General features: G+C 36.5%; 1 protein-coding gene across 3 annotated transcripts in view; it reads left to right on the plus strand.

Annotated features, from left to right (window-relative positions):
* Positions 1-728: 728 nt before the first annotated feature.
* Positions 729-13,738, plus strand: part of skor1b (SKI family transcriptional corepressor 1b) — a 29,647-nt gene continuing 16,637 nt past the window's right edge. For 2 of the 3 annotated variants that reach the window (XR_013817240.1, XM_079825924.1), the window contains exon 1: positions 6,328-6,341. Coding sequence is in view for 1 of the 3 variants with exons in the window: in XM_079825923.1 (XP_079682049.1) it covers positions 1,007-1,074 (68 nt within the window). In the remaining 2 variants the exon portion in view is untranslated. Of the gene's footprint in view, positions 772-852; positions 1,075-6,327; positions 6,342-13,738 lie in introns of those variants that run through there. The other variant, XM_079825923.1, reaches the window with a different exon arrangement.

Raw genomic sequence — 13,738 nt, forward strand, 5'->3', positions numbered from 1 at the left:
TAAGAGAGAGAAATCGGGAAAAACAACATTTGCGAACGGTTTGAGCCTATATGTGTGTTTCTTCAACCCTGCAATTCTCCAACAACCTAAGGGCTAGTGAAAGTGCAGTGTGAAATTAACGTTCTTTTCCGTATTCCCCCTCCAAATCAAGGCGCGGGCTATTAACATTTGTGTATTTTCATTATGGAAATGGTGTTAACACATGCCCACAGATTGCCACTAGCGATGCAATAATTTCCTCCCTGTGATCATAATGTGTCCGAATGAGTCGTTTTGATTATGACATGCTAATTACATATTGCCTCTCATCTTTTCTCTGGTTTTCTTTTTTCAGCTTTTCAAGAGAGAGAGAGAGAGAGAGAGAGAGAGAGAAAAAGGGAAAAAAAAATATATCATCATGCCCCATGTTCCTGTCGGCAGTGTGAGACCCACGCTTCACTGGCTCCCTTTAAACTTCCCAAATTGCATTTCACAATGAAGAAATACCCAAGCCCTTAACTGCCTGTATTAGATTAGACACCATTAGACGTAATAGAACATTTCTACCCCTGTGATATTTTCATAAGAGTTTGATGCGTTTGATTAATCTGGGCACATTTTATTGCATTAATGATTTTTCCTCGCTGTTCCACTGTAAAGACATCATATGTAGGCTAATGCTGTTTTGTGCCCCCGCTCTCCCTCCTCTTTCTCTCTCTCTTTCTCTCTCTCTCTCTCTGCCTCTGTAGCCTGTTCAAGCCTGCGCGTTTATTGCAATGCATTGCTGATGAGGTGAGTCGCCGTCTTATGTGCTTTCACTCCTAAAGTCATTGGTAATGGAGTGGAAAGCTTATATTTTGTTTCCTAATGAAGCACGGTGGAGTTGCAGGCAGAGCGACTCCATCTCGCTCAGTAACACCAGACTCAACTGCCCCCAGCCATCCTGCTCTGAGCTTGAACCGGGCAGGCCAGGCAGAACCGCACAGCCGGCCTAAGGAGAAGGGGAGCTCGGCGGGCAGTACGCAGCATGCTACCCGGAGGGTTATGGCGAGGCACTTTCAGACAAGACGAAACATGCAGACAAATAGTAACAAGGTAGAATCTTTCATTTGTGGCTTAACATGAATATTTAACAGCTGATTGTATGAATTGGTCATTACATGCAGTGGTGGTTCTCAACTGGTTTTGCTTTAGGATCAATACAGATCTTACAGTTTGCAAGTATTTAAAGGAATAGTTCACCCAAACATTTACTTTTTGTCTCACACTCAAGTTGTTCCAAACCTGTATGAGTTTCTTTCTTCGGTCACACTTTAGATTAGGGTCCAAATCTTACTATTAACTATAACTTTTACCTCAATAAATTCCTAAATACTATTTATCAGTAGTTAGTAGGTAGTTGTTAAGTTTAGGTATTGGGTAGGATTAAGGGATGTAGAATATGGTCATGTGGAATGAGGCATTAAAGGGATAGTTCACCCAGAAATTACATTTCCGTCATTAATTACTCACCCTCATGTCGTTCCAAACTCGTAAGACCTTCGCTCATCTCCGGAACACACATTATTAAAAATATACGTTGAAGAATGTCGGTAACCAGACAGTTGATGGGACCCATTGACTTAATCGTGGGACCCTTAATCGTCCCTTGGGGTCCAGCTGACCCCACTGGACTTTTCCTCCATTTTTTAAAAGTGTTCCCTTCATCTCAGGGCCATGAGACTCAGTGACTTTTCCTAGATAATCTATCTAAACATGCACAAAAAATCTGGGCTTGATTTGGTTGTTCTAAAGGTGTGTAAAAAAAAAATTAACGTTTATGTCCCTCTGGGTCAGATTGACCCCACATTGAAAATGAATGGGAAAGTGTAAAAAATACTTTTTTTTTTCACTTTTTTTGTCAATTTTTTTTTACTAAATCCAGTATAAATCTGAAAATTTCCACATTTATATCAAGGTCTGGTCCTAGAGCATAAACACAAAGTAGAACGAACTTTCTGTCTCATACACACACACACACAAACACACACATGTGTGTGACTGCAACAGAGAGCATTTTTATAGAAACTGGCAAATAAAATCAACAAAACTGGCATAAATCTGAAAGGTTTTCATACATAAATGAAGTACTAATACTAGAGCACAAATGCAATATGGAACAAGCATGTTCACTCACACGCACACGCACACAAACACAGGTGTCTGGAGCATTTTTTTGGATTTTGGCAATGAATGGGAAAATGTAAAAAATGCTTTTTTTTTCACTTTGTTTGTAAAAAAAAATCTACTAAATCCAGTATAAATCTGAAAATGTCTACATTTATATCAATATCTGGTCCTAGAGCATAAACACAAAGTGGAACGAACTTTCTGTCTCATACACACACGCGCACACACAAACACACACATGTGTGTGTGACTGCAACAGAGAGCATTTTTATAGAAACTGGGAAATAAAATCAACAAAACTGGCATAAATCTGAAAAAATTCCATACATAAATGAAGGACAAATACTAGAGCACAAATGCAACATGGAACAATCATGAGAAAGAGAGGGAAAAGGGCAAATAAAAGAAAGATGACAGGCAGCTTAACTTTTGCATAACTTCGCTATGGACCTCTATTGGATAATGTTGTCATTGCACTCTCTTTCTCTTTAACTATAATTCCTAAAGTTTTTCCACAAACCTACAGATGGCGGTATTCTATCCCTAACACATAGAGCAATGTCCAAAAACTATTTATATTTATTTAAGATCATCATTCAAGTGATTTTTTCATAAAAAAAAAAAAATTTTAATGAGCCAATTTATGACATAGTTAAGTATTTGTGCAGTAAATAGGTAAAAAACTACCAAATACCCACAAAAACACAGTATAAATGTATAGTTGAGAAGTAAATAAAAAAAATGATATATAGTTTTCCATGTAAAAAAATTATATTTCCTTATGCAATCGCTCTGTAAAAGTTTGGGGGGGGCACCTTGGGGTATTTTATATTATTATAAATTATAATAATGATAAAGGAATTGAATAATTAAAGGATTAAAAAGGATTTTAGGAATAAATAAGAATGGTATAATAAGTTCTAGGTCTAATTGTAGTAGGCTAATGAAGTAATCAATTTAAACTACTTGCAAAAAACATTATATTTTAAAATGTGCATAAATTCACTCTCATTTGTATGTCTAATATGTAGAAAATGCTAACTTTTTTTGCATTGTCGTCACATTAATTTATGACTAACATGAATCATGATCGCATTTTCATAAAAAGTTGAGTAGTTTGCATCACTAGATAGTCTATTACTGTCGGTAGCTGAACATTTCTTAAAACAGTTGTCTAAGACTCGCATCTACTTACATCTTTCCACGAACTCTCTCGCGTTGTGACAGTATGACAGTAAGACCCGCCTTCTTTGATTTGATTGGCCATCTCGATCATTTTGACATTGACGAGCGCTGTTAGACCACTGAGGTAGAGCAGCCTCAAAAATTAATCATCCTAAAAACAAATCAGCTTTACTCATTCTACACTGTAAAAAAAATATTTAAAAAGTAAGTTACCTGGTGGCCTTAAAATTTTGAGTTAATTGAAATAAAAATTCAGTTAATACAAATAAACTTTTGAGAATCGACATCACCCTTTATTCAAATGTTATTAAAATATTTTTATATATTACATATTGCGTAATTGTGTGTTTTATTTGTAATAATGCAGTGAAACATGCCAAATTGTGCTATTTTCATAATTTATCACAACATTTTTTATTTATTTATGTGGTTCAGATACAATAATATTTTGAGTTTCTATTTATTAAACCAATTTCCTTCATTGTATTAACTCAAATTTTTTATTTCAATTAACTAAAAAATTTAAGGCAACCAGGTTACTTATTTTTTTAAGTTAAACCAACAATATTTTTTTACAGTGTGCAAGTTCATTTCAACTCTCTATATTACAATTTACATTCAGCCGACTTACAATTTTGAGTTGAATCTTGTATAACTTAAATTAAAAAGTCGAAATTGCTTAACTTATTTTGATTTTGAGTTAAATTAACTTAAAAACATATGTTGCCATAACTTATTGATCCTATAATTTTTTGCAGTGTACACTAGGTAAATAAAATGTGAAAATATGAATTATATTATTTTGTAATTTTTTTTTATTCATAGCTCAGACAAAATCATTGGCTCTGGTCTGCCCCCCTGAACCACACGCCTATGCGTAAGAATGTGACAGGGAAGAGAAGTGATTGTTGAATAAAGTTGTTATTTTTGCTCACAAACAGTATTTTCTTCGCTTCATAACATTTAAGGTTGAACCACTGTAGTCACATGGACTATTTTAACGATCTCTTTACTACCTTTCTGGCCCTTGAAAGTGGTTGTAGCATTGCTGTCTATGTGGGGTCAGAAAGCTCTCGGATTTCATCAAAAATATCGTAATTTGTGCTCCGAAGTGAACGAAGGGTCTTACGAGTTTGGAACGACATGAGGATTGAGTAATTAATGACAGAAATGTAATTTTTGGGTGAACTAACCTTTAATATGTGCTTTATAAATACTAATAAACAGCCAAAATCCTAGTAATATGCATGCTAATAAGCGTTAATAGTGAGAATTGGACCCTAAACTAAAGTGTTACCCTTTCTTGTGTTGAACTCAAAAGAAGATATTTTGAAGAATGTTGGTAACCAGACAGTTGACGGCACCCATTGACTTCCATAGTACTTTTTTCCTACTATGGAAGTCAAAGGGTGCCATCAACTTTCTGGTTACCAACATTCTTCAAAATATCTTCTTTAGCTTGTCCATATTGGCATCTATCTGATTTGGTCGGCTTTTTCCATGTGACATGAAGTTGTGCCGAAAGTTTGACAGCAAAGGAAACAGGAAATGTTATCACCTCTCTTTTAAAAGTTAACTCTACTCTACTACATGGTTAGTTGTATTTTATTGTTTGTATTTAGCATTGTTTTTTCCCCAACAGACCTGAAACCCGCTTTTTTGGGTTACGACCTCCCCAGTTGCCTTACAGCTCATAAGTCATCTCCATAACAAATAATTCTCAGTTATGAGCCAAAAAAGCTTTTACTCAGCGACATTTAATGCAATGCAACACTTACAGAAAAGACAGTCCATGGCCTGCCCTGAGACGATAATATTTTTGCAATGCACATCATTTTGCTAGGTGAGAGGAACAAGATACAGCATTTAAACATTATTACTCTCATATGCCCTGAGTGTCTAAGAGAAGAGTTATTCTGAGTTATTCTGAGCTCAGCTTCGAGAGCAAGGTCATTTTTAAAACACAATGTTTCTGACATTAACTAGGTCACCATTCACTCGTGTTTCTCTCTCTCTCTCTCTCTCTCTCTCTCTCTCTCTCTCTCTCACTGACTTTCTCCTAAACTAACTTCATGCCACAGCTGATAATTAAACACACTCAATTATCCCAAATTTAATGGGATTTCGGCACCAGTGTTGTATTTAAAAGGTAATGAATAATATTTTAATTGCATACAGTAACTGTGTGAGCCAAGTGTGGTTTTCCGCCACCACGTGTAATTATTAAGTTAAATCCATCTCTTCTCATGTAGCTCTTGTTGAACATGGAACATTTCTACATGGTGTTACCATAAACTATTTTCATCTGCTGTTAGTTTCTGTGCATGCATATGAAAGAGATGGTAAACTTTTGTGCACTTTTGCATGCATTTAAAGTATGCATTTACATCCATTTACAATACTTCTATTTTTGCATTTGTTATATATAAATATATATGGTAGCACTTTACAATAAGGTTCATTAGTTAACATGAACTAATAATGAACTGCACTTATAAAGCATTTATTTATCTTTGTTAATGTTAATTTCGACATTTGCTAATGCATTATTAACATCTTGTTAACATTAGTTAATGCACTGTGAACTAACATGAACAAACCACATCTGTATTTTTATGAACTAACATTAACAAAGATGAACTAATGCTAAACAGAGGTGTTGTTCATGGTTAGTTCATGTTAACAAATGCATTAACTAATGTTAACTAATTCAACCTTATTGTAAAGTGTTACCAAGATCATCTGACCTTCTGTACAAAGTCACATGATCAATGTCACAGATTTGCTTATTTGCTAATTAGTGACCTAGAAAATATCTCATTGTATGTCATAATGATTCCTCATTTGATATGTTTCAAAAATCCTATAAGGCTTTGAATCCCAGATTTTTTATTGTGTCCTAATGTTTGGACCCCACTGCATGTGTGTTTGAGGTTACACGCTGGGCCGTATCTGGGCCCCCGGTGCAGGTCCCCCCCTGTTTCGGAGCCCCACTAGCGACGGCCCTGGTAACACGACACACACACACACACACACACACACACACAACATAGTGAAGTTGTCCTTTGCTTCATAGAAGTGTGTAATTAATAATTAAGTAGCTGCACTTGTAATGGGTTGACCTCTCTGACCTGTTCATTACTCTGACGGCAAAGGCATCATTCAAAATCAGTCGCTGCGCTGCCGCCCCTCTCTTTCCCCCTTGGCTAGAGAACACCTATTTCAGCATCTATATTCAGCTGACCAGCGGCCTAATATGGGTCTGGACTGAATTAAAACTCTCAGCTCCACTGAGGACGAAAAGCCTCTAAATCCCACTGAACAGCTTCCTGTCGTAATCCTGTTCAGCTTTTACTCTCCGGTACGAAGACAGGGAAAAAAGACAAAAGAGAGCTGAGAGTCACGCAGAACATTTACACTCATGATTTCTGCAGCCTGCTCGGTTTACTTAAGGAGATCATGTGAAACAATTCTTGAATATTTGGCATAATTATGTCTAAGTTTGTAATAATACATTTATATAGATTTGTTTAAGATTACATTTAACAGCGTTATCAATTATATGGTAGCGATATATTGTGCATCCCTTATGCATTCTTATTGGAACTACATCAATTATTTTTGTTGACGTTAAAGTATTACAGAAACTGGACAAGGGGTTTTCATTCCTCAGCATATTTAGCATGGGACTGGATGGAGAGAGAAATTATTTATGTATTTTTGAGCAAGATGAGAATGGGAGAACTTGTTAGTGTTTAATGTTGGGATTTCATTTGAGTTACTGTGACAAAACCTTTTGGGATTTGCAAAAATTTCCAGCATGAATATGTAAACCTTCTTAAATCAAGATGCATTTACTTGAGAAGCAAAATGATATAAGACATATTAAGTTTAATCATACCTCATCGGCAGGTATTTCTCCTAGTTTTAAGCATAAACGCACTCAATTCTGATACATTTTCCAGAAAACGACAATATATTAAGTCAATTTGCTTCTCAAGGGAATGGATCTCGACTTAAGAATGTTTAGATAATTGTACTAGAAAAAAATACTAAGAAAATTATAATTTTACAGTGTTACGCATGTTACATGTAATTACTATAAATTATGCATAATTACATGCAACTAAACCAAAACCTAACCCTATAGTAAGTACAGTACATGTAATTAATTATTATTACTTAATCATTAAATGCATAATTACACTGTAACATGGACACCTTAAAATAAAGTGTAACCGAATCCTTTTTTTAGTGCAGTATTCAAGCAGTTTAATGTAAATGTGAAGAAAACCAATTAATTCTGTTCAGCCAAAAACTTCTCTGGCGTCGATCCCTACTTTTATCCAATCCTCCTCCTGTTTGTGATGAGACAGACAAAAAAATAATGAGGAAACATTACAAGTATCTTGCATTTAGCCATCTTTACAGTAATTACTTCTTATCCTCTTTGCTTTAAATCCAATTGAACCGCTGTAGTAATATGTATTTACTAGTCACATTCTGTGGGTGGGATAAGCTGTTATGTGTGTAGCATTTAGTAATGATGAGCATTAGTGTCCTCCAAAAGAGCTTTCATCCCTCTCTCTATTTCTCTCTGCTATGAAAGGCTGCTGCCATTATGAATACATGCATGTCTGCTGGCCAGATTGCCTGGCTCAGTAGATGGAGCTCACGCAAGGCTGCCTAGCCTGCGGTGCTGCAGTTAGGAGGGGATGCAGGACTCTGGATAATGATACATTGCTCATCTGAGCAGCCACAGCTTTTCCACCCCCTCTCACCTTAAAAAAAAAGGAAGGGGAGAAACGTTGCGAGTTAATTTAAATGGCCGAATGCATTATGGCAGGTTACTGGGGCTGAGGCAAAGCAGCCAAGAGGTGTTTCTGTGGGCTTCAATTAGATTGCGCATGTGAGGGTTGATAGCTTGCACTTATTGCCCCTGTGTTTCGCTTGTGTTGTTGTGATTGTTGCTATGTTCACAGCATCTCCTGGACTGTTTTGGTATGTAACATGAATGAGATTGATGTCACGGGTGAATTCTCACTGTATTCGCGACAGCAGAATTGAACAGCTCTCTCTGCCATGATTGTAATTTGCTTTGAATCGGAAGTTGAGTTGTTTACTCTTGGCAAACTCAGATCAGAGATTTTCTTTTTAACTACTAACTGTTGGGGAAAGTTACAGTCCCACTTTATATTAGATGTTTTTAACTACTATGTACTAAAATTGAAATTGATCATTTGATGCAGTGCACTTATTGTGTACATACATGTTTTTTGCATTGTATTTTAAACTGCATGTAATTAAAGCTGTAATTAATTTATACCTTTTAACCCACCCTTAAACCTACCCATACCACCAAACCTGTCCCTTACCTTACCCGTATCCCACCTTAATAGCAGCCAAAACATTTTTATATGAACACAATAAATACATTGTACTTATTTTTAAATGTAAGTGCATAAGTTATAGCCTGGATGCCAGCCAAACTTAGCTCCGCCCACAACATTTGAGGTCGGGAAGTTCGGTCTGGACTTGATCCGTTGTGGAGCAACTATGCTCGAACCAGAGCTGTTCGGACCAATCAAATTGTCAGGGCGGGCTTTATACGATGATGAACAGATGATCAACAGTAACGTAATCATCCACGTCGCCAAAGAGCGCTTGGGTTGAATTTGTTCTAATACTAAACGGAGAACTTGTTCGTATATGCATTAACCTTCACTATTTATCTCAAAAATGATGATGGTTTTGGTAAGTACTCCGTGTATCCTTAAAGGGTTACTTCGGTTACTTAAAGGGTTACTTTCTCCCCTCATATCCCCCTGAGACAAAAGAATTCTGCATTTTATTTCTGGAAAAAATCCTCTGATGATGCAAATATCGTCATTTTGCATCATCTGAGGATTTTTTGGCCTGAGGCTAGAGTCTACAGCCAGTAGAAGGAGCTAGTTCCATATGTTTTCAACCCACCCATAGGGGGTTGGATCTCACTCACAGAATGTAAATGCGTACGGCCACTCGGATCGGGCATTAATAACGGAGCGGTGCGGATCAAAGTGAGTGTTTCAACTTTTCAGTGAATTCCTATGAAAGTTTAGCTTCCATATGCGATCTGAAAACGCGCCAGACTGGACACACGCTGAGAATGAATGCCGTGCTTACCTCAGCTCAGCTCAGCTCTTACTTCGCTCTCGTGATGAATGAAATCTGACTCCTGCTGCGTTTGTCCCGTGACTTTCGTTCGACTCATTCACACTTTATTGAAAAGACACGTTCAGTTTTTAATTGTAGTGTTTATTCTCTAACTGAACGAAATTATTGTATTATTATGAAGATCAAAACGACGGTTTTGATGCTCTGTTGCTCCGTTGCTCTGATTGGTTGTAGGTCTATCCAATTGAGTGCAGAGGCATTTTCTTTCCTGGTTCAGTTGAAACACACCCATAATCACAGCCAAATGGAGCAGTATCAGACTCATATTCTGACTAGAATCTGAGTATGACGACGTCAGGCTATAGTAGTTAAGGACACCTAATATACAGTTACTTTTATAAGTAATGAGTTACAGTGCATTACTCTTAAAGAAAAGTAACTTATTGTGATGGTAATTGTGTTAAATAAGTAATGTTACGCCCTTTCAAACCAAATATGCAAATGAAAAAGGAAATGCATATTCATTACATTCTCAATTGCAGAAGAATAGAACTGAAGTAGAAGAAAGTTCAACACTTAAGCAATACAAACAAGAAATCAACACAAATGTGATGTTTATCTAAAGTAATTTTTACTTATTAGTATGCTTGAATTGGATCATCGAAGGTCAGCAGCAAAGACATTGCTCAATAAAGTGAGATTAAGTACATTTTATTATTTAACATTTAATTATTGCAGATTTGTGTAATGTTCGGAGTTTGCATTTCACAGTTTTTATTCATTTTGAGGAATACTGAACCTGTTTTTGTGCAAGTGAGATGATGATGATCATGTTTATGATGAAGATATTTAAAAGTAATGCGTAACTTTACTAGTTACTTGAAAAAATTTATCTGATTATGTAAATCGTGTTACTTGTAATGTAACACGGATTGCTAAGCATCATGTAAATGGAAGCCTGAGTGCATTGCCTCACATACATGTTTTTGAAAGATATTTTCAGCCATCATTAGCATGTTGATGAAAATGACTTGCAAGGAACTGGATGTTAATTATTAAATTCTGGGGCTATATTACAGAAACACCCTTGGTCTAAAATCTTATCTGTTTGGTAACCATGGTGATTTCAGTTAGAACTTGGAAGAACTTAACCTAAAGGGATAGTTCACTCAAAAATGTACTTAGCCTCATGTCATTCTAAACCTGTATGAGTTTCTTTATTTCTGCAGATGACATTAGGAAACCCGTTGATCCGATTTTCTTTGTTGACACTTTTCTTTTCAACATACAGTTGAAAAAGTATGTGAAACCCTTGCAGAATCTGTGGAAATGTGAATAATTTTAACAAAATAAGAGGGATGACACAAAATGCAGCTTATTTTTTTATTTAGTACTGTCCTAAATAAGATATTTTTCATAAAAAAAATGTTTACATATAGTCCACAAGACAAAAAATAGCTGAATTTATTAAGAATGACCCCGTTCAAAAGTTTATGAACCATTGTTTCTCAATACTGTGTGTTGTCACCTGGATGATCCACTGCTCTTTTTTTGGTGATGGTTGTTCTTGTTTGTCCTGAGCAGTTAAACTGCCCAATGTTCTTCAGAAAAATCCTCCAGGTCCTGCACATTCTTCAGTTTTCCAGCATTGTTTGGATATTTGAACCCTCTCCAGCAGTGATTGTATGATTTTGAGATCCATCTTTTCACACAATTGAGGGACTCAAACACAACTATTAAAAAAAGGTTTAAACATTCACTGATGCTCTAGAAGGAAACACAATGCATTAAGATAATTTGAAGATTAAGGTAAATTGTACATAATGTGTCTTCCGGGAAACATGCAAGTATCTTCTATTGCTTCCAAAGGGCAGTACTAAATGGAAAAAAATTATATTTAAACAAAATAAGAAAAATGTGGACCTCTTCATCCTGTTCAAAAGTTTTCACCCCCCCCCCCCCCCCCCCCCGGCTCTTAATGCATTGTGTTTCCTTCTGGAGCATCAGTGAATGTTTCAACCTTTTTTAATAGTTGTGTTTGAGTCCCTCAATTGTCCTCAGTGTGAAAAGACGGATCCCAAAGTCATACAGTCCCTGCTGGAAAGGGTTCAAAGATGCTGGAAAACTGAAGAATGTGCAGGACCTGGAGGATTTTTCTGAAGAACATTGGGCAGTTTAACTGCTCCGGACAAACAAGGGACTCAAGAACAACCATCACAAAAAAAAAAAAACAACCGTGGATCATCCAGGGAATGACACACAGCACTGAAAATCAATGGTTCATAAACTTTTGAACGGGGTCATTTTTATAAAAATATTTATGTAAAATATCTTATTCAGGACAGCACTAAATAATAAAAAACGCATTTTGTTGTCATCCCTCTTATTTTGTTCAAATTATTCACAGATTCTACAAGCGGTTCACATACTTTTTCTTGCAACTGTATCTCCCTTTGTGTTCCACAGAAGAAAAAATTCATAGATGTTTGTAACAACTTGACGGCCAGTAAATGATTTTGAGTTTTGGATTAACTATCTCCAGGACTTTATGGGGCCATATTAAAGAAACATCCTTTGGTGCTTTTTTGGTTTTATACAGTGCATATGCAATGGTTAATCATGCTTTGGTTTTGGAATGGTTCTTCTTTGACGGAGGAAATATAATTAAAATAGCTGATCATTGTGTCGAAAATTGAAGTTATTTGATATTAAGTTCTGATGTTCACTACAGCAGCACTTATACTCGTGTAGTACTGCTTACTTATTGAGGAAATACCTCTTAAACACAGAATATTCCTGATGGAGTCAGTCTGGCTGTCTTCTGTTCTCTATAGTAGAACACTTTATATCCATTGTCTGCAAGTGACAAAGGGGGTTCAGGTGCTGGAAAAAAAAACATTATGTAGACTGTGATTATAACCCAGAAGGGACATAATGGTTTCTGACTAACTCTAAGCTCTTAATCAAGGGCAAATCTAAATGCTGCCATTATTGGTTTCTGTTAAGAGATGAATATTGCTCTACTGATTGTGGAATGAGAAAAGAATGAAGACTGAAAGGATGGTTTAAAAAAAGATTGGTGTAAATATTATTTATCTATTACTAGAACTTAGACATCAAGGGAATGTGAGACACCAAAGAAGGTCATTGTGTGCAGGTGAAACATCTGCTGTTTGTAGACCGCTGGCCTTATTTACACAAACTGGTTGCCTTAAGCACGACATTGGCCTGATCATTAGAGGACCAATACCCATCTCTCCATAGCTATTTATAGTGTAGCCCTCGCATGCATAATTAATCATATGCTAACAGGATATACCCTAAAATCTCATCCTCTCTCTTCATCATCATACCACATTACCCTTTCATCAGGGCCAGTGATAAAAAGATTCAAGATCCATACATGCTACCGATTTGGCTTATATCATATGGATATTGTGACTTTTTTTGAGGGTCACGAAAGAAAACAATTGAAAAATGTCAAGTGTTTTGTCCTTACAATGAGTGTCAATTTTCTCTATTTTCATTGAACATGAAAATATTTCACATATTTTCAGACCATAAAATGCCTTCTTTTGCATTCCTCGGAAGAAAGATAATCATACAAGTTTGGAATTTCATGATGGTGAGTAAATGATGACGGGATTTTACTTCATGGCTGAACTATTCCTTTAACATGAGAAAACGTTGATTTCCCCACTGAAATTTGCTCACATTCTCACATTTCCGACCTGTTAGAGATGTCAAGCAGATGGTCACACCTAGGTCGCTCAAGCTGTTTGCACTTGATACCTCTGAGAGTATTGAATTCAGCACTTTGGACATTGGCCGCATAGAGAGCCCCGAATCTACACACATCTTCAATCCCACCTCTTTCATAGAACTTTTACTATTCTAATAGCAGGAGTTAATTCGCTGCTACTCCTACAGAGAAAGATGATGAGGATGGAGATCAGATCAAGGCTATCGGTGAAGATAGCCGATGGCGTCACCCCACACAGTTGCTCCTTTCTGCATACATATGACCCCCCTAGAGCCTTTCCATCTGTATGGAAATGTAGCCTCCACAGCTGGAATCCAGCAAAGCACTGTCCTTTTACTAATAGTTATTATCTCTGTGGACTATCCCTCTGATAGACCTTGCAAAACAAGCAAGTTGCATCTTTATGTTAATGCCCTGCTATAGTGTACCAGCGCCTCAGGTGGCGTACGGGCTCAGGCGCCGGATTTCATTACTATAATTCCCATT

The sequence above is a fragment of the Gobio gobio genome, assembly GCF_949357685.1.
Source record: "Gobio gobio genome assembly, chromosome: 9".
In the NCBI taxonomy this organism is placed as follows: domain Eukaryota; kingdom Metazoa; phylum Chordata; class Actinopteri; order Cypriniformes; family Gobionidae; genus Gobio; species Gobio gobio.